This window comes from Carassius gibelio, chromosome B11 (assembly GCF_023724105.1).
Source record: "Carassius gibelio isolate Cgi1373 ecotype wild population from Czech Republic chromosome B11, carGib1.2-hapl.c, whole genome shotgun sequence".
NCBI lineage: Eukaryota > Metazoa > Chordata > Actinopteri > Cypriniformes > Cyprinidae > Carassius > Carassius gibelio.
This window is the reverse complement of record NC_068406.1, coordinates 8,635,237-8,651,556: the sequence shown is the minus strand read 5'-3', so window position 1 is coordinate 8,651,556 and position 16,320 is coordinate 8,635,237. Positions and strand designations below refer to the sequence as shown.

The 16,320-nt window shown below is 40.1% G+C and overlaps 1 protein-coding gene across 1 annotated transcript; it reads left to right on the top strand.

Annotated features, from left to right (window-relative positions):
* Nucleotides 1–448: 448 nt before the first annotated feature.
* LOC127968468 (ERBB receptor feedback inhibitor 1) lies at nt 449–8,111 on the top strand. Its single transcript, XM_052569730.1, has 4 exons — nt 449–591; nt 3,920–4,118; nt 4,303–4,382; nt 5,094–8,111. The coding sequence occupies exons 2-4, from the start codon at nt 3,970–3,972 to the stop codon at nt 6,257–6,259; spliced, it is 1,395 nt and encodes a 464-aa protein (XP_052425690.1). The 5' UTR covers nt 449–591; nt 3,920–3,969; the 3' UTR covers nt 6,260–8,111.
* Nucleotides 8,112–16,320: the final 8,209 nt, after the last annotated feature.

The window sequence follows — 16,320 nt, the reverse complement described above, 5'->3', positions numbered from 1 at the left end:
TAATAGAGAGGAAAAAGGGGACTTCGGTGTTAATAGCACTCTGCTTTGGGAAAAATAAAGTTTCTATACCGGGAACACTGAAAATGATCATGGCAGGCTAATAATCTGAATTCTATTAGTCAATAGTTGCTATTTTATCAAATTCCATGAAAAAGCCTCTAAGTGCCATCTGAAATATTGATATATATAGCCTGCATATATATATATATATATATATATATATATATATATATATATATATATAAATCAAACTGCATATGTATTTCCATATAAAACATGTAGTGTAAGCAAACGGACAACACATGGAGGGTAACAATAATGCTGAGACGCTCACAGACAGCAGCAGCGTGCGCTCTGTGTCTTTAAATCCCGTCTGAAAAGGGGCGGGGCTTGTGCGTCCTCTGACTACAGTGAGCATTTAAAGCACCTCGCACACAGAAGACCCGTTTATGAACGAACCTCTCGAGTGCTGTAATGAACGTCCTCTTGCATCTATAGCGCCAAACTAAAGCTTTCCAACGGGCCGAACGGGATCATTACGGCACTATGAACTTTTAACACCAGACACCTACAATCTGTCAGGAGATTAAGGTGAATTTTATTGCATTATCTGTGTTTGTGGTCTTTCTGTCTCTCTCTCAATGTGTGTGTGTGTTTGTGTGTGTGTGCTGATGAAGACAGTGACGTGTGTAAAGATATTATCTGTTTCTGTGACAGGACATCTGATAAGGTGTGTGTGTGTGTGTGTGTGTGTTCAATTAGGAGGGAAGTGCAAAACTAGGTCTAAAACGTAATTAAGTTTATTTTTTATTGAATATTTATTTATTTTAGATTTCTGTTACAATGATAATAATAATAAGAATGATAATAATGATGATGATGATCAGCTGACAGTAAACGCATGATAGTGTGTCACAATATGTGACGTTAACACATGCTGCTTCATTTCGTGGAACATCAGTCTTTTTTTTTCTTTTTCTTTTTTTTTTTTTTTTTACTTCAAGAAATGTATAAGGTGTGTTTCGTCAGGTGTGATAGAGGGTTAGTGACTCATCCCGCCAGTTTGCGGAAGCGGACAGGTAGATCGGGTATGGTTGCTAGGAAACCGCGGCGGAGGTGACACGAGCGGGGTGTGAACGCGCGCGACTGTCTCTTCGTCATACCTTCTCACCTTCTCACAATGTCCTATCATTGGTTTGTCAGGACGCAGATATTTGAGGCAATGTACACTGACTCTACACTTTACTGCTGGACCCCTTCTCGAAATGTCAGGATGATTGGATTAAAATGGTTGTATGGCTACACTTGTGTTTGTATTGTGAATATGCACACATAAGATGAGCACTACAAGCACTTTTGAAGTGCCCTGCTGTGTTTTGGGGTTTGTCTGTCAAGAAAATTTAATTGCAATGTTAAGAAATTATAGTTTGCATGAAGAAAACAAAGCCTATTTTTAGAACTATTGCCATTATCTACACCACATTGAAAAATTAACACATGTATAATCCAATTCTACATGAAATAACGACACTAATGCCTTAATAGAGCTTATTGAGAACCTGGATTGGTCTCGTATTTAATGAAGTTTGCATCATTAACTCTAATACTGTGAAGCTGCTTTAAATCAGTCTTTATTGTATAAAGCGCTATAAAAAAAGTGACAAAATAATGAAAAGCATTTTTTTTTACAGTATATATTTATCGTAATGTTGTATCCCTGCAGTACTTCTATGTGGTTCTTATGCTGAATTAATTAATGAATAGGTAATGTGGTTATTCATAAACATAAACAAAATCTCAGTTTTAATATTGCTGAAATAAGCCTTGTGATTTTAGTGACAGGTTCCTGGCAGGTTTTGCAAGATTCACTGATTCTTTCTTGCACAATGTAGCCAAATGTACGCCTTTGGTTCTGAGATCTCAGATTTAAATGTAAAAAAGGTAAGAATTAATAAATGTTCATCTGACAGTTTTTAACAGAATGTTTCATGGGGTTTACGCCACAACGAGCACATTTGCCATGCTTTGTTTACATAACGTCTTTGCAACACATTGGCATCGTCTTCCCGAAGGCATTGAGAAATGTGTGTGCTGGACACTAGGAAGTCTTGCACCTGTTGTGAGAGGAAGCGCTTGTCCCGTGGGGTTCTTTATCACAGATCAGGTTGCAATGTGTGCTCATAGTGACCGTATCCAAGGTCCAAAGCTTTCAGGATGCATGACTGCTTGTTATTGTGAACCGGATCAGGGATGGTAGACAGAAATGAACGTCCCTGTTGAACCAATTGACCCAGTTTGATCACATAACCTTTTATGAAATGGCATTGCATTGCTTTCTTTGACTAGATTTTACTCTGTGCTTCACAAACAATCTGCAAAATGTGTGATATTGATTAAATTGTAAAATCCTATGAATGCACCTGTTTGCATTTCACACTGAGTTCTGCAGAAATGCATTGAGCCATGCTTATGCATTGTGTCTGTTGCTTGCAAAACAGCCCTGCAATAAAATGTTCTATAAAATGCTAATTGCTGTTTAATAGGGTACATGAGTTGTTTGTATCTCTGGAAGACTGTCGTAATGTTGGTGATTTGATAGCTTGTGAGCGTGATATGTGTTTGTAAGCTAAAACCTGGATGAACCTTGCCTCCAGGTCCATCACTCTTTACTCTCTCAGGGGTGTAAAGCTGGTTTCTCAAAGAGCGAAAAACATTTGACTGGATTCTACTCTAGAAGCAACTGCTTTAGGCCATCTCTAGTGTTACACCAAAAAGTAACACTAGATACAAGTTCCTTCAAACATAAGTTGTGTACCCAAGGCATGAAATTTGAGTCTCATTTGCATGCATTGTTTGATATTACGCGGTTTCCTCTGTGAGGAAAGCATTTGCACGAGACTCTCAGAAAGTCTTGCTTGCAGACAAAAATTACACAGTATTTCGTCGAATGCAGCAAAGTGATAAATTGTATGCTGTCAATGCATCCTACAAGACTGGATTGAGTCTTTTGCGGTTTGTACTGTTTTGTGTGTGTGACATCTAAGAGAGCATTCAATTTGGCTCTATCCTCAGGGCTTTGGGGGCATAAGTGTCGTTCAGTGCTGTCAAACTGAGCGCTTGTCATACCACAGGCTGAGAAGCTCAGCAGAATGTTGCTCAATGTTCTTTTCTGAAAGAGCACGACTGGAGTCCCGTGCACATGGCTGACTGCACTGCAAAGCGAGGGGACATGAGGAGGAGGTGCATTGGATGGTGTGCTGATAGCCCAGGGCTCACTGCTCCATAAACAACTTGACAATGTCTCAGTTCTTCCACAACAACCCCAAAACCATTGCAATGATCTCAGTTATGTTTGAATGTTCAAATGGTCATAATAGAGGTAATAATGATATTTCACTGTCCAAACGTTGCTCTTTCATAGCTTAATGGAGCTCTCGGTTGTATTTCTGTCAAGTATTGACTTTATCTTGGGCGTTTCTCTTAAAATTCCGTGAAGAAATGAAAATAGACACAAATAAGACCAAATAAAAAATAACTTGTAAATAAATACTTCAAAATTTCACATTGACATTTCTTTGTAATTGTGAAATTTATTAGCAGTTTCTATAACTTTTATTTTTTTTAAGTGTAGTTGATGTACAGTAAAGAGTTATATATTAAATGTGATTCAGTTTTGATTGCAGGTTTTTTTTTTGTGGGGGGGGGGGGGGGGGTTGTATCATGAGCTCAGTGTAAGATCGGTTCTGGAATTCCAGATAAGACGTGTGAAAATACTGAAGTCCTTTTCTCAGTAAGAACGAGAATTTAAGGATCAGGAGGCTTCAGTATTTGTTCTTTATTTTATCTTTTTGCTGCTTTTGAAAACCTTTTGCAATATTGCTGAGATTTATGCTCTTGTCTTCTCATGGCTGTGTTTCAGGTACAGCCCAGCAGCTGCCAGCTTGGCGGGAGGAGCATTTCCTGGCCTGAATGCGAACCGACTGCAGCTGGAGCATGTCCACTGCAGGCTTGACTGCCCAGGAGATCTGTTTACCCGCACAAAGCCTACTCCTGCGGGACAGCCATTGGTATAGCATGGCCGGAGCTAAGCCCTCTTGGAAATACCATGATCTACACAAGTGAGTGCAACACTAAAAGCACTGTTTTTCTCATATTGAACATGGATTAGTTTCACAATTCCCTGGACATACTCTGCATGACTGAGCAGAAAAACAGGAAATGGTCTGTGATGTTAACATGGTTCATGTAATGTTAATGAACCTCGGATTTTGTCTGATTAGCTCTTCTGTTCTTAATCTACAGCTTATACTTCATTGATTCTTCTACGGATTATAACATTCAGTCCAAGCAACAGGTGCTGCCATCATTCTCAGGAGCAGAAAGTAAGTTGCATTACACCATACATTTCATCATTATGTCAAGTTCACTCAAATTTACCCACCCCCTTTTCATTCCAAACCTGTATGGTGTGATTTAAAGCATCTTTCTTTACATTACGTGACAATTCAGTGTGGACATGGACAAAAGTACCAAACAGCACATACATTTGTTGTATGTCTTCAGAAGGCTAATTTTGTGAAATATAGTATATTTTATTACTTTTATATTGCATTTTACCATTCTTTTTGGGAGACTGAAAAAAATGGTCATTTATGAGCAAGTCTGTTTATGGAAAGAACTGCAGAATTATCTGAAAAAAAAAGAAAAGATAAAAGAAAGATAAGCTAAGATAAGAAAGCAATGTTGTCATTAGATGAATCAAAGCTGTAATAATGCATTAAAGTGTACGTGACTCAAACAGAAGAACATGGTGGGTTCGATTTCCATGGAATGCTCAAACTAATAAAATCTGATGCTTTGGATAAAAGCATTTGGCAAATGTAATGTAAAAAGTGTTTAATACTGTTGGAGAAAGTCATAAGCTTTAAGGTGAAGTGCAATTTACACTTTTCCCACTTGCAACGATTAAAAAATAAACTTTTAAATTGATGGTAATTAGGTTTTTAGGTTTCATATTTTGCATAAAAGAACTATTTATTTAGATCTTATAAAGTGCTAAAAACTCATTCTCTGCTACCTTCCTGTTCAAACAGAACAGCGGACTGATCTTCAGTCACAAAACAGCCCAGGAGGCCAGCCCTTGCCAACAAAAAAGCCCAGACCTTCTCAACTCACCTTGCACACAGACCCTTTCACATCCAGCCCTGCTGAAGATGACCAAGTGGTTCCCTGCTTTAAACGTCTAACGGTATCTGACTACATCAGTCCTCCCCAGACGCCAAGCCGAGTCGACAAACCACTTCCCCCAATTCCCGGTTCAGCAGAGCTTTCCCCAGATCAGGCTATGGACAGTGAGGTAGAGTTCTTTAATGGAGATGACAATCGGCGCCTAGTTTCTGAATCTTGCTCAAAACACTCTTCGTTCCGCTATGGAATGCCCAGTCGAAGGAGTTTCAGGGGCTGTGGACAGATTAACTATGCATACTTTGAAAGTACAACATCCCTGCAGAAGACACAGCCACAGCCGCAGCCGCAGTCGCAGTCGCAGTCGCAAAAGCTGAGACAGGAGCGGGAAACCCAGCAGAGGGAACAGGAGCTCCGCGACCACCACCACCAACTGCAGCAGCAACATCAGCAGCAGCAAAACTGTCTCCAACAACAGGAACGTACACAAAGGAAGCTGCGGCGTTCCCATTCTGGCCCAGCCGGCTGCTTCAACAAACCCACCTCCTTCCGGCTGTCCAGTCACCACCAAAACATGCAAGGCCTGGATAAACCGGAAGTTCCTCCCAGAGTTCCTATTCCCCCACGACCAGTCAAGACTGGAGACTACCGCCGCTGGTCAGCCGAAGTCTCATCGGGAGCCAACAGCGATGACGACCGACCTCCAAAAGTACCTCCTAGAGAACCTGTATCCGGCAGTAGTTCCCGCACCCCGAGCCCAAAGAGCCTTCCAGTGTACCTCAACGGGATCATGCCCCCAACACAGAGCTTTGCCCCGGACCCCAAATATGTCAGTCGTGGCCTGCAACGACAGAATAGTGAAGGTTCCCCCTGCATTCTGCCCATTATGGAGAACGGCAGGAAAGCAAGCACGACGCACTACTTCCTTTTGCCGCAGCGTCCGTCGTACCTGGACAAACATGAGAAGTATTTAACGGACAGCACAGCGAGTCGAGGCACGGATGCCTCGGATTTGAGTTCAGACTGGGACTGTCAAAGCAACAGGAAAACAATGCACCAAATCGACTTTGTATGAAAAAAACGGGGCATGTTCGACCCCTGAGACTTTTTCCGCTGCTTTGTCGAAACTTTGCTCTAGCGCTCAGAGTGAGTTATGTATGAATTGTTACTGGGATTTCTCTTGTTTTGGAAACCGTTCTAACAGTCCTCTAAGAGCGAGCTCGGAAACCTATGTTTTTTTTATTTTATTGCTATGTGACATGTAAGTGTTGAAATGATGGTGCAGTTGTTTGGTATTAGCTGGTCTGGTACCTCCCTACTTCAGTGTTGTAAATTTTCGTAGTCTCATTTTATATCGCAATGAAGATTATTTTTATGTCTCGGAACATGTGGTTGAGCATGTTCATCTGATCAAAGGGACATAGGGTCAGTAAATGCTTCTTTACGTTTGTGTCTTTCGTCTACCATATATGAAGTATAAAATCGGCCTGACTTTTTCGCGGCCAGCATATTAAGTGAAGAATATTCCATCTTATTGCATTGCATACGGCTTGCAAGCACACAGTCTGACTCATGCACACTATTTTGCGGTTCTTCTGTTGGACTAATGCTCTCAGCTTTTGTCAGGACACTCTTTTCTGTGCTTTTGCTCATGTGGCCTGCCTGTACAATTTGTAGTCTCGATTGTGTGTTACATAGGAACAGGCTAAGTATTGCTTTTCTGTTGTAAGTTGTGTGTGTATATGAGTGATTCGAGAGCTGAATGTGTTACATTTGCCCAGTTATGGCACTGCTTTAATGCTTTCATAAGCTGCTTAAAATGGCAGCTGAAATGTTGCCCTCTAAATGAACAGAGTATTTCCAATCCCTGGCTTCTAGCTGAGGTCTAGTGTGTTCTTTTGTTGCACAAAAAGCAATACTTGTAAAACCTGTGAAAGAGTTTCTCTCCTCTTTTAAATTGCTGTCTCCACGTGAAGCTGTGAGCCATTGTCTGCGATAGGATTTTCTCAAGTACTACCTCCCATTATAATTCTACTTCTTCTTAAATACCCAACTACGGATTACAAAGACTCAACAAATACAATCTCTTTGACATACACAGGTCCGTACGAGGAACCGGTTGCCCCTGATCTATATTTCTTCAAGTTCTGCCAATTCGAAAGTCAGTCATTAACACTTCCTCAATGAAAACGCATCTTGGACCGATTTTTAAGAGCTACGTGGAGTTAAAGTCCATGTGTGGTGCATTTGGCTGAGCTCCCACATACTGATCTTCCTGTTACTGTACTTGCATTCCTGTTAGACGTGATTACAGTGGGTGTGGGCACAAGAGACTTTGGCTGCTGGCAGCTGGTGAATGAGATGTTTTATTATTCTATATTATTTCCAGAACCATCGTGATAACTCACTAAATGTAGCAAGTGCCATGCAATTTAAAAAGGGGGAAAGTAAGACTATTAAAAATGCTGTTTGGAAGCTCTAAGGTCAAGTACAGCTTTCCACCTCGGTTTGATTTTGAACTCCATGGTTTGATGCCATAGTTTTAACCCCTTATTTTACCAGTTTGTGTATCAGGAAATGTTTACATTTATACCTTATTTTCCTTTAGCAGTCTTACCTAAAAAAAATGAAGGAAAAAAAATGAAATGAAGGCAAGTTCAAGAAGAAATGGACATCTCTGTTGTGTTGTGTATGTATGTGTGTGTGTGTGTGTGTGTATGTGTATATATATATATATATATATATATATATATATATATATATATATATATATATATATATATATATATATAAAGCAAAGTGCACTGAGAAAACAGTATGTTGTGATGTGTAAAAGTATTTAACATCGTTCTCTCACCTAAACTGAATAGTTTTTAGTATATTGTATCCTGTAAAGAAATAAAAATAAATACTTATTTATGAATCAAGTTTGTCTTTATCTGATAGTCTGTTTTCATTTAATTGAATTTCATTCTCTTAAGTATGTTGTATCTCTGAGAAACGCAGAGATATAGCTGTTTTGCCTGTTTTATCACATCCACACCCCTGTGCTCTGCCTCATTACTATTGGCCTGGCTCCAGACGGGAGGAAGGTGAACTGTACTTTTGCACTTAGAAGCAGATCTTAGATCAGTTCTGTGGTTGACTTTATGGAGATGATGGGTTGGTTTGAAGGGATGCGTGTCTCGAAGCGATTTTACAGGGCACCATCTAACAAACCTGGGAATTACTCACATAGACCGGTATTTTCTGCCTTGCTGATCAGTGAAAATGCTGTTTCTCTGGTCTTTTTTTTTCTACTCTATTCTTTTTTTTATTTTATTTTTTTTTGCACATAAAAGCCTTGGATGAAACGATAAGCAGCTGAAATGAGCAACAATATGTCCAAAGCAAATCGTTTTAACACTAAGTAATGTATAGAATCTGAAATGAATCTCAGTCCGTGCCCAAAAGCCATGAAATGATAAGTAGCTGGAAGGAGTGAAGTTCCCTGTATTTCCCAAACCATTCAATTTAATATACTAAATGACTTTTAAAACCTAAAATTAACCATGCATTTGAATTACTTCTGAATTTTACTTTTTCAAGTTAATGTGATGAACTGGTTAACATTTGTACCCGACAAATTTGGATCAGATTGCAGGAAATGAAGTCATCCTGTTCACCTTTAGTTGCATTTACTGTTTCAGTTTTATTTTTCAGTTATTTTATTTTTATTAGTTTTTTTCATTAATATCATATTTAATATATAGCTCTATTTAATTTTTAGTTTTACTAAAGTTTGATACTACAATTTTGATTCAGTTAGTTGCCAAGTCAATATCCATAATTTTTAATCCCTATCTAATATTGATATTTTATTTGATGTTATTTTAAGTCAAGAGTCAAGAGATGATATCCAAGCTTTTTAAAATGATATATTAAATTAATATCAAATTAAAATAACTATTTATTTTTGTATAACTTTATCTGTAGATATTTGTTGAACATATATAAAATAATAGTAATGACAGAAAATAATTTTAAAGATATTTCAAGTTGATTCACCTCACTTGTGAAATGGACTCTTTGCAAACCAGTAATTCAGCTCTTTAAAAAAAGATAAACTTCCTGATTAATCACAACCCGATCAAAAGCAGACAATGGGAGGAACTATGGTTGAACCACAGACATTAAGGTCCAAAAAAAAAAAAAAAAAACATTCCTAGTGATCTATTATCTGTCAACCCAATGAAAACATTCACTTACTCACACACACACACACACACACACACACATAGCTACTTGGATAAATGAAGACATACTTCTATTGTTTTATATAAAGCTAATTATAATTACTGCAGACTAACCTAAACTCACACCCTATCCTGGACCTCAAAGACTTTTTATTCTTTACCATATTTATAACATTTTAATACTGGAAAACTAAATCTGAAAGAGTAAGTTTATGACTGTTTTCGGTAATAATCACACACACACACACACACACACACACAGACACACATAAATTTACTCATTTATTTTAATTTAAACTTCATAGTCAGTGCTAAGAAAAATGGACCGATGTTAGTTGATTTATTTTAAATGTTTGTATTCTCAGAAAATGATGCACGATGATTAGAATATTATTTTATATGTCCAGAGCAGACAAGCATCTTATGTGATCATACAGTGGCGGTATATCTGCATACAGCTTCAATTAAATGACAGATAAATAAACTAGGGATTGTTATCATAACAAACTATGTTTATTTAGATCATTTAGTGAGGTTTATTAGAACCGATTAATCAGTCTGTGCAATGCAGTTTGTCAGCGCTTAAAAATATTTTATACTTTATTTGCATTATGAAAGTGGTCAAGCAGTACCTTTACAAACAAGGGAAGATAGCATGACGTAGAAATAAGTCTGTAGCGCCTTCTAGTGACCTTAAGCCGACATTGCATTTTTTATTAGATGAACATGGTGTTCAGTGAAGCCAACAACTTATAGGCTAATGCACATATGCTTTATAAAAAAATAATAAATATATATATATATATATATATATATATATATATATATATATATATATATATATATATATATATATATATATATATATATATAATCAACCCTCTACGGACACCTTGGCAATTGAATTGTGGCTAGTAAATTCTTTTGTTTTTTAGTTTACTCGCCATAGATAGATAGATAGATAGATGGATAGATAGATAGATAGTGTTATTGGGGGGAAATTGGGAAAAAACTGACAAAAATACTGATAAGATAATAATGACATAAATTATACAAATAAGAACAATATAATAAGCACTAAGGATTAATGAACTGCTGGATTCATGAATATTAATCAGGTTGTGTGGGTTCGCTCGAACTGATTTGCTGAAATCAAAACAGGGACGACAATAGGTGAGTGCCAGCCAATCAGATGAGCTCTGCCCACCGGAAAACGTCTCCAGTTACTATTGTAAACCTCGGTTCCCTGAGAGGCGGGAACGAGACATTACATCAGCTAAGACGTACAGTATTGTTCAAAATAATAGCAGTACAATGTGACTAACCAGAATAATCAAGGTTTTTCGTATATTTTTTTATTGCTACGTGGCAAACAAGTTACCAGTAGGTTCAGTAGATTCTCAGAAAACAAATGAGACCCAGCATTCATGATATGCACGCTCTTAAGGCTGTGCAATTGGGCAATTAGTTGAATTAGTTGAAAGGGATGTGTTCAAAAAAATAGCAGTGTGGCATTCAATCACTGAGGTCATCAATTTTGTGAAGAAACAGGTGTGAATCAGGTGGCCCCTATTTAAGGATGAAGCCAACACTTGTTGAACATGCATTTGAAAGCTGAGGAAAATGGGTCGTTCAAGACATTGTTCAGAAGAACAGAGTACTTTGATTAAAAAGTTGATTAAAGAGGGGAAAACCTATAAAGAGGTGCAAAAAATGATAGGCTGTTCAGCTAAAATGATCTCCAATGCCTTAAAATGGAGAGCAAAACCAGAGAGACGTGGAAGAAAACGGAAGACAACCATCAAAATGGATAGAAGAATAACCAGAATGGCAAAGGCTCAGCCAATGATCACCTCCAGGATGATCAAAGACAGTCTGGAGTTACCTGTAAGTACTGTGACAGTTAGAAGACGTCTGTGTGAAGCTAATCTATTTTCAAGAATCCCCCGCAAAGTCCCTCTGTTAAAAAAAAGGCATGTGCAGAAGAGGTTACAATTTGCCAAAGAACACATCAACTGGCCTAAAGAGAAATGGAGGAACATTTTGTGGACTGATGAGAGTAAAATTGTTCTTTTTGGGTCCAAGGGCCACAGGCAGTTTGTGAGACGACCCCCAAACTCTGAATTCAAGCCACAGTACACAGTGAAGACAGTGAAGCATGGAGGTGCAAGCATCATGATATGGGCATGTTTCTCCTACTATGGTGTTGGGCCTATTTATCGCATACCAGGGATCATGGATCAGTTTGCATATGTTAAAATACTTGAAGAGGTCATGTTGCCCTATGCTGAAGAGGACATGCCCTTGAAATGGTTGTTTCAACAAGACAAAGACCCAAAACACACTAGTAAACGGGCAAAGTCTTGGTTCCAAACCAACAAAATTAATGTTATGGAGTGGCCAGCCCAATCTCCAGACCTTAATCCAATTGAGAACTTGTGGGGTGATATCAAAAATGCTGTTTCTGAAGCAAAACCAAGAAATGTGAATGAATTGTGGAATGTTGTTAAAGAATCATGGAGTGGAATGACAGCTGAGAGGTGCCACAAGTTGGTTGACTCCATGCCACACAGATGTCAAGCAGTTTTAAAAAACTGTGGTCATACAACTAAATATTAGTTTAGTGATTCACAGGATTGCTAAATCCCAGAAAAAAAAAATGTTTGTACAAAATAGTTTTGAGTTTGTACAGTCAAAGGTAGACACTGCTATTTTTTTGAACACACCCCTTTCAACTAATTGCCCAATTGCACAGCCTTAAGAGCGTGCATATCATGAATGCTGGGTCTTGTTTGTTTTCTGACAATCTACTGAACCTACTGGTAACTTGTTTGCCACGTAGCAATAAAAAATATACTAAAAACCTTGATTATTCTGGTTAGTCACATTGTACTGCTATTATTTTGAACAATACTGTATATGGGAACTCCTCCCTTTTCCACTTTCGCTGAAATCTTATTGGCTAATGCAAGCTGGGGGCAGCTGGCCAATTGATGTGAAGCATGCAAAGACTGACAGGTTCGCGGGCAGTATAAATTGCATGTGTGCGAAAATTACGTCAGAATCACGACTTAACGCTAGCACAGCTGATCAAACAGCGACCACGGCGGCTAACGTAATGTCTCGTTCCCACCTCTCAGGGAACAGAGGTTACGATAGTAACTAGAGACGTTCCATTCTCGAGGCGGTAACTCAAAATTACATCAGCTAAGACGTATATGTGAACTGTATAAAATCCGGCCGTGAGAGCAGTGAAGATAAGCCAATGGCCGTGTAGCTAAGAGTACTTTGCATCTGATAGGCGGAACTAGACCAATGAGATATCTGCTCCGACCCTAACGAAATGTGCGTATCTTCATGCAATAAACATGAAGGCTGCACTAAACAGGGCAGACACAACACAAAAAGCACTCAAGCACGAGAGTTAAACACAGAGTTGACAGCTTTGCGGTGACAACTGCATAAATCTTATAAACCATAACACAGAGTTAGCAGCCATTGTAACTACTGTATAGCTGGTTATAACAGAATGAATAAAACCGAAAGTACATGTGATGCTACAGAGGGTACATCCAGCTTGTAAAACCTGGTGAATGTGTTCTGGGAAGACCAGCCAGCAGCAAGACATAAATCCTGGCTAGACATACCTCTAGCCCAGGCCCAGGAGGAAGCAATTGCCCTCACAGAATGAGATTTGATGTTGAGGGGACAACCCTTCCCCTGGCATTCGTATGCCAACGTGATAGCGTCCAAAATCCAGTGAGAAAGACTCTGTTTTTGAGCAGCACGTCCCTTATTACATCCACAAAAGCAAACGAACAGCTGGTCTGACTGATGAAAGGCGGCCGAGCGATTCACATACAGGTCCTTCTAAAAAAAATAGCATATTGTGATAAAATTCATTATATTCCATAATGTAATGATAAAAATTAAACTTTCATATATTTTAGATTCATTGCACACCAACTGAAATATTTCAGGTCTTTTATTGTTTTAATACTGATGATTTTGGCATACAGCTCATGAAAACCCCAAATTCCTATCTCAAAAAATTTGCATATTATGAAAAGGTTCTCTAAACGAGCTATTAACCTAATCATCTGAATCAACTAATTAACTCTAAACGCCTGCAAAAGATTCCTGAGGCTTTTAAAAACTCCTTAACCCCAATCGAAGAGCTCGAACGGAGGTAGAGATAGAGCCCTCAAAACTAGAGCTAGATCCGACGGCTACACGGAGGGCGGCCGTGAAGGACACAATCTCCTCGCTCCACTGAGAAAACTGATTATTAGAGCATACTGATCGATTGCCCGTCAATCAGGGAAGAAAAAAAGTGGCAATAGCGGCCACATATATCTTCAGCGTGGACGGCAAACTCCTGCAGTCCATTCTGTGCTGTAGAAAGCACAAAACATTCGACACAGAACAGGTCCCTGGGTCAATATGAATGTCCTCACACTATTTTGTGAAAACTCCCCACTTCAGAGCATAAAGGGATCTTGTAGAAGGTGCATGCGGCTCCATAAGCGTGCTCAGCACTCGTGAGTGCAGAGCGTCCTGCTTGTTTAGGGTCCCCGCAGCGGACATATGCGAACGTTCCACAGCTTGGGGCTGGGGTGCCATATCGTGGCATTCATCTGAGACAGCAGGTCCTTCCTGAGGGGGATTTGCCCATGGGGGAGCCATCACTAACTCTCTCAAGACCGTGAACCAAGGCTTATTTGGCCAGTGACTCCGACTACAGGCCTGAGGCAGGTATGGCCAGACACACTGCTCCCCAGCCTGAAGTTGACGCGTACGTCGAGACCATGGTGCGCTACGTCACTAAACCCAAAGGAACTCCTGAGCTGAACATATCCATGCTGTTCCAGGGTCTCAGAGTGCTGACGCAACTGTGAGTGACCGTAATTCACTTATGGCCCGACGACCACGCCCTGGGTGGAACTCAAGCTTTTAACCAAAACTCAAGGCAACCGCACCAGTCTGAGTCGATGAGATTGCCTCCATGCGCTCCTGAGAAAGATGGGCTCGCATCGCTATCGAGTCCAAACATACTCCCAGATATGTTATAGTCTGACTCTGTAAAAACACGCTCTTCTTCATATTCACACGCAGTCCCAGCGTATCCAGATGGCGGAGCAGCATTTCCACGTGACTGATTTGCACATCTCTTGAGTGGGCTAAAATCAGCCAATCGTCCAGATAATTCAAGATGCGCATTCCGCTCGATCTGAGCGGAGAAAGCGCTGCATCCACACACTTTGAAAATTTGTGGGGGGCCAGGGCCAGGCCAAATGAAAGCACTGAATACTGATAGGCTGTGCCTTCAAAAGCAAACCTGAGGAAGTGCCTGTGGTGTATCGCTATTTGAAAATGAAAGTACACGTCTTTTAGATCCACTGAGGCGAACCACGAGAGGAACCACGAGTCCAGCTTACTTTACACAGGCTCGTCAGGTGTGTTCCAGGTGAGGTCCAGCTCTGTGACGGCCTTGCCAAGGATCCCAGTGAGCTCCTCCTGGAGGTCTGCAGGGCCCTCGTGGTTGGGGCGGTCCGACTGAGGCGCCCAATCCTTCTCTGACGCAGAGAGCGACATGGAGTTATCTTCCTCGCCAGCTCCGAAGGCGACAAAGTTCTCGACGGCTTGGGGGGCCAAAGCTATCGTCCGCGAAGCTGACAGCATTGAACTCGGCCTCATCCCCACTGTTGCCTGAGCCACTTCCCTTCTGGCTCTGAGGCTGCGCACTGACAGCTCGGCGCAGTGGGTGCAAATGTCATCCATGAAAGCCACCACGGCGTGGACGAGGCTCAGGCAGGTAACAAAGAACTGGTGAAGGTCCTGTAGGTCACGGGGACCCGCATAAATCTGACAAGTAGCAGCCATCGAAAGCGGAGAGGAAACGGCTGAGTAATCCTCTAATGCAACTTCCACGATAGCTAAACAAGACTTCTAAGTGTGAAGACAAAACTTCTAGCATGAAGAAAGAGATTCTGGCATAATTTTTGTGCCTGTGCAATTTATACTGCCCGCGAACCTGTCAGTATTTGCATGCATCGCGTCAATTGGCCAGCTGCCCCCAGCTGGCGTTAGCCAATAAGATTTCAACGAAAGTGGAGAAGGGAGGAGTTCCTATATACATCTTAGCTGATGTAGTGTTGAGCTACCACCTTGAGAAGGGAACCAAGGGATTCCAAAGGAACGCTGTTTTTTGACAAGAAAATACAACAAAGAATATTGCTTACATGTAGCGTGTCACTTCTCTCTCTCTCTCTCTCTCTCTCTCTTCTGAGAGAAAGTGACGGCAGGGTGTGCGCCTCCACATCAGAGTTCATGGTAAGTCAAATAGGTGTGCTATTGCATCCATTCAGATGAACTGAAAAATATCACAGATCGCTTGACGGAGAGTGAAACTATAGTGCTCAATCAGAGAGTTTTCTGCAAGTGAAAATATATGTGTGCTAAATCACTTCACTATGCCGTAAAAGCTTTTCATTTACGTCTCCTAAGTCACATTTCACAACTTATTCACAAGTATCTTGGGTAAGATATTGATTCAATATCCACAGCAAAGTGAAAAATTTAAAGAAAACGTAATAATGATCATTTAAAAATAGTATGATACTCACACCAAGTAACTGTGGAAGAGTCATTGGTTTCCAGTGTTAAAACACTTACCCTTGTAGATTATTGTGAGGAGATTGTGCTCATAGGTGTCACAGCTGTTGAAAATGTTGATTGTGCTGTCGTTTTAGATTCTGATTCTGTGGTAGAGAAGAACTGAGTGGTTTGTGTCTGCGGGCTTGTTTGTTTTTCACTAGATGATGAAATTTCTGTTGTAGCTTTAATTCTGATGTTATTTGTCCTACAGTTATAGTAGATAGAGAAGATGGAGTTGTACCTG

Bases quoted from the DNA above. Each gene is read 5' to 3' on its own strand.
- LOC127968468 (XM_052569730.1), top strand. From the start codon at position 3,970: ATGCGAACCGACTGCAGCTGGAGCATGTCCACTGCAGGCTTGACTGCC. The intron at 4,119-4,302 runs GTGAGTGCAACA...CTTAATCTACAG, and splicing joins AAATACCATGATCTACACAA to CTTATACTTCATTGATTCTT. The intron at 4,383-5,093 runs GTAAGTTGCATT...CTGTTCAAACAG, and splicing joins ATCATTCTCAGGAGCAGAAA to AACAGCGGACTGATCTTCAG.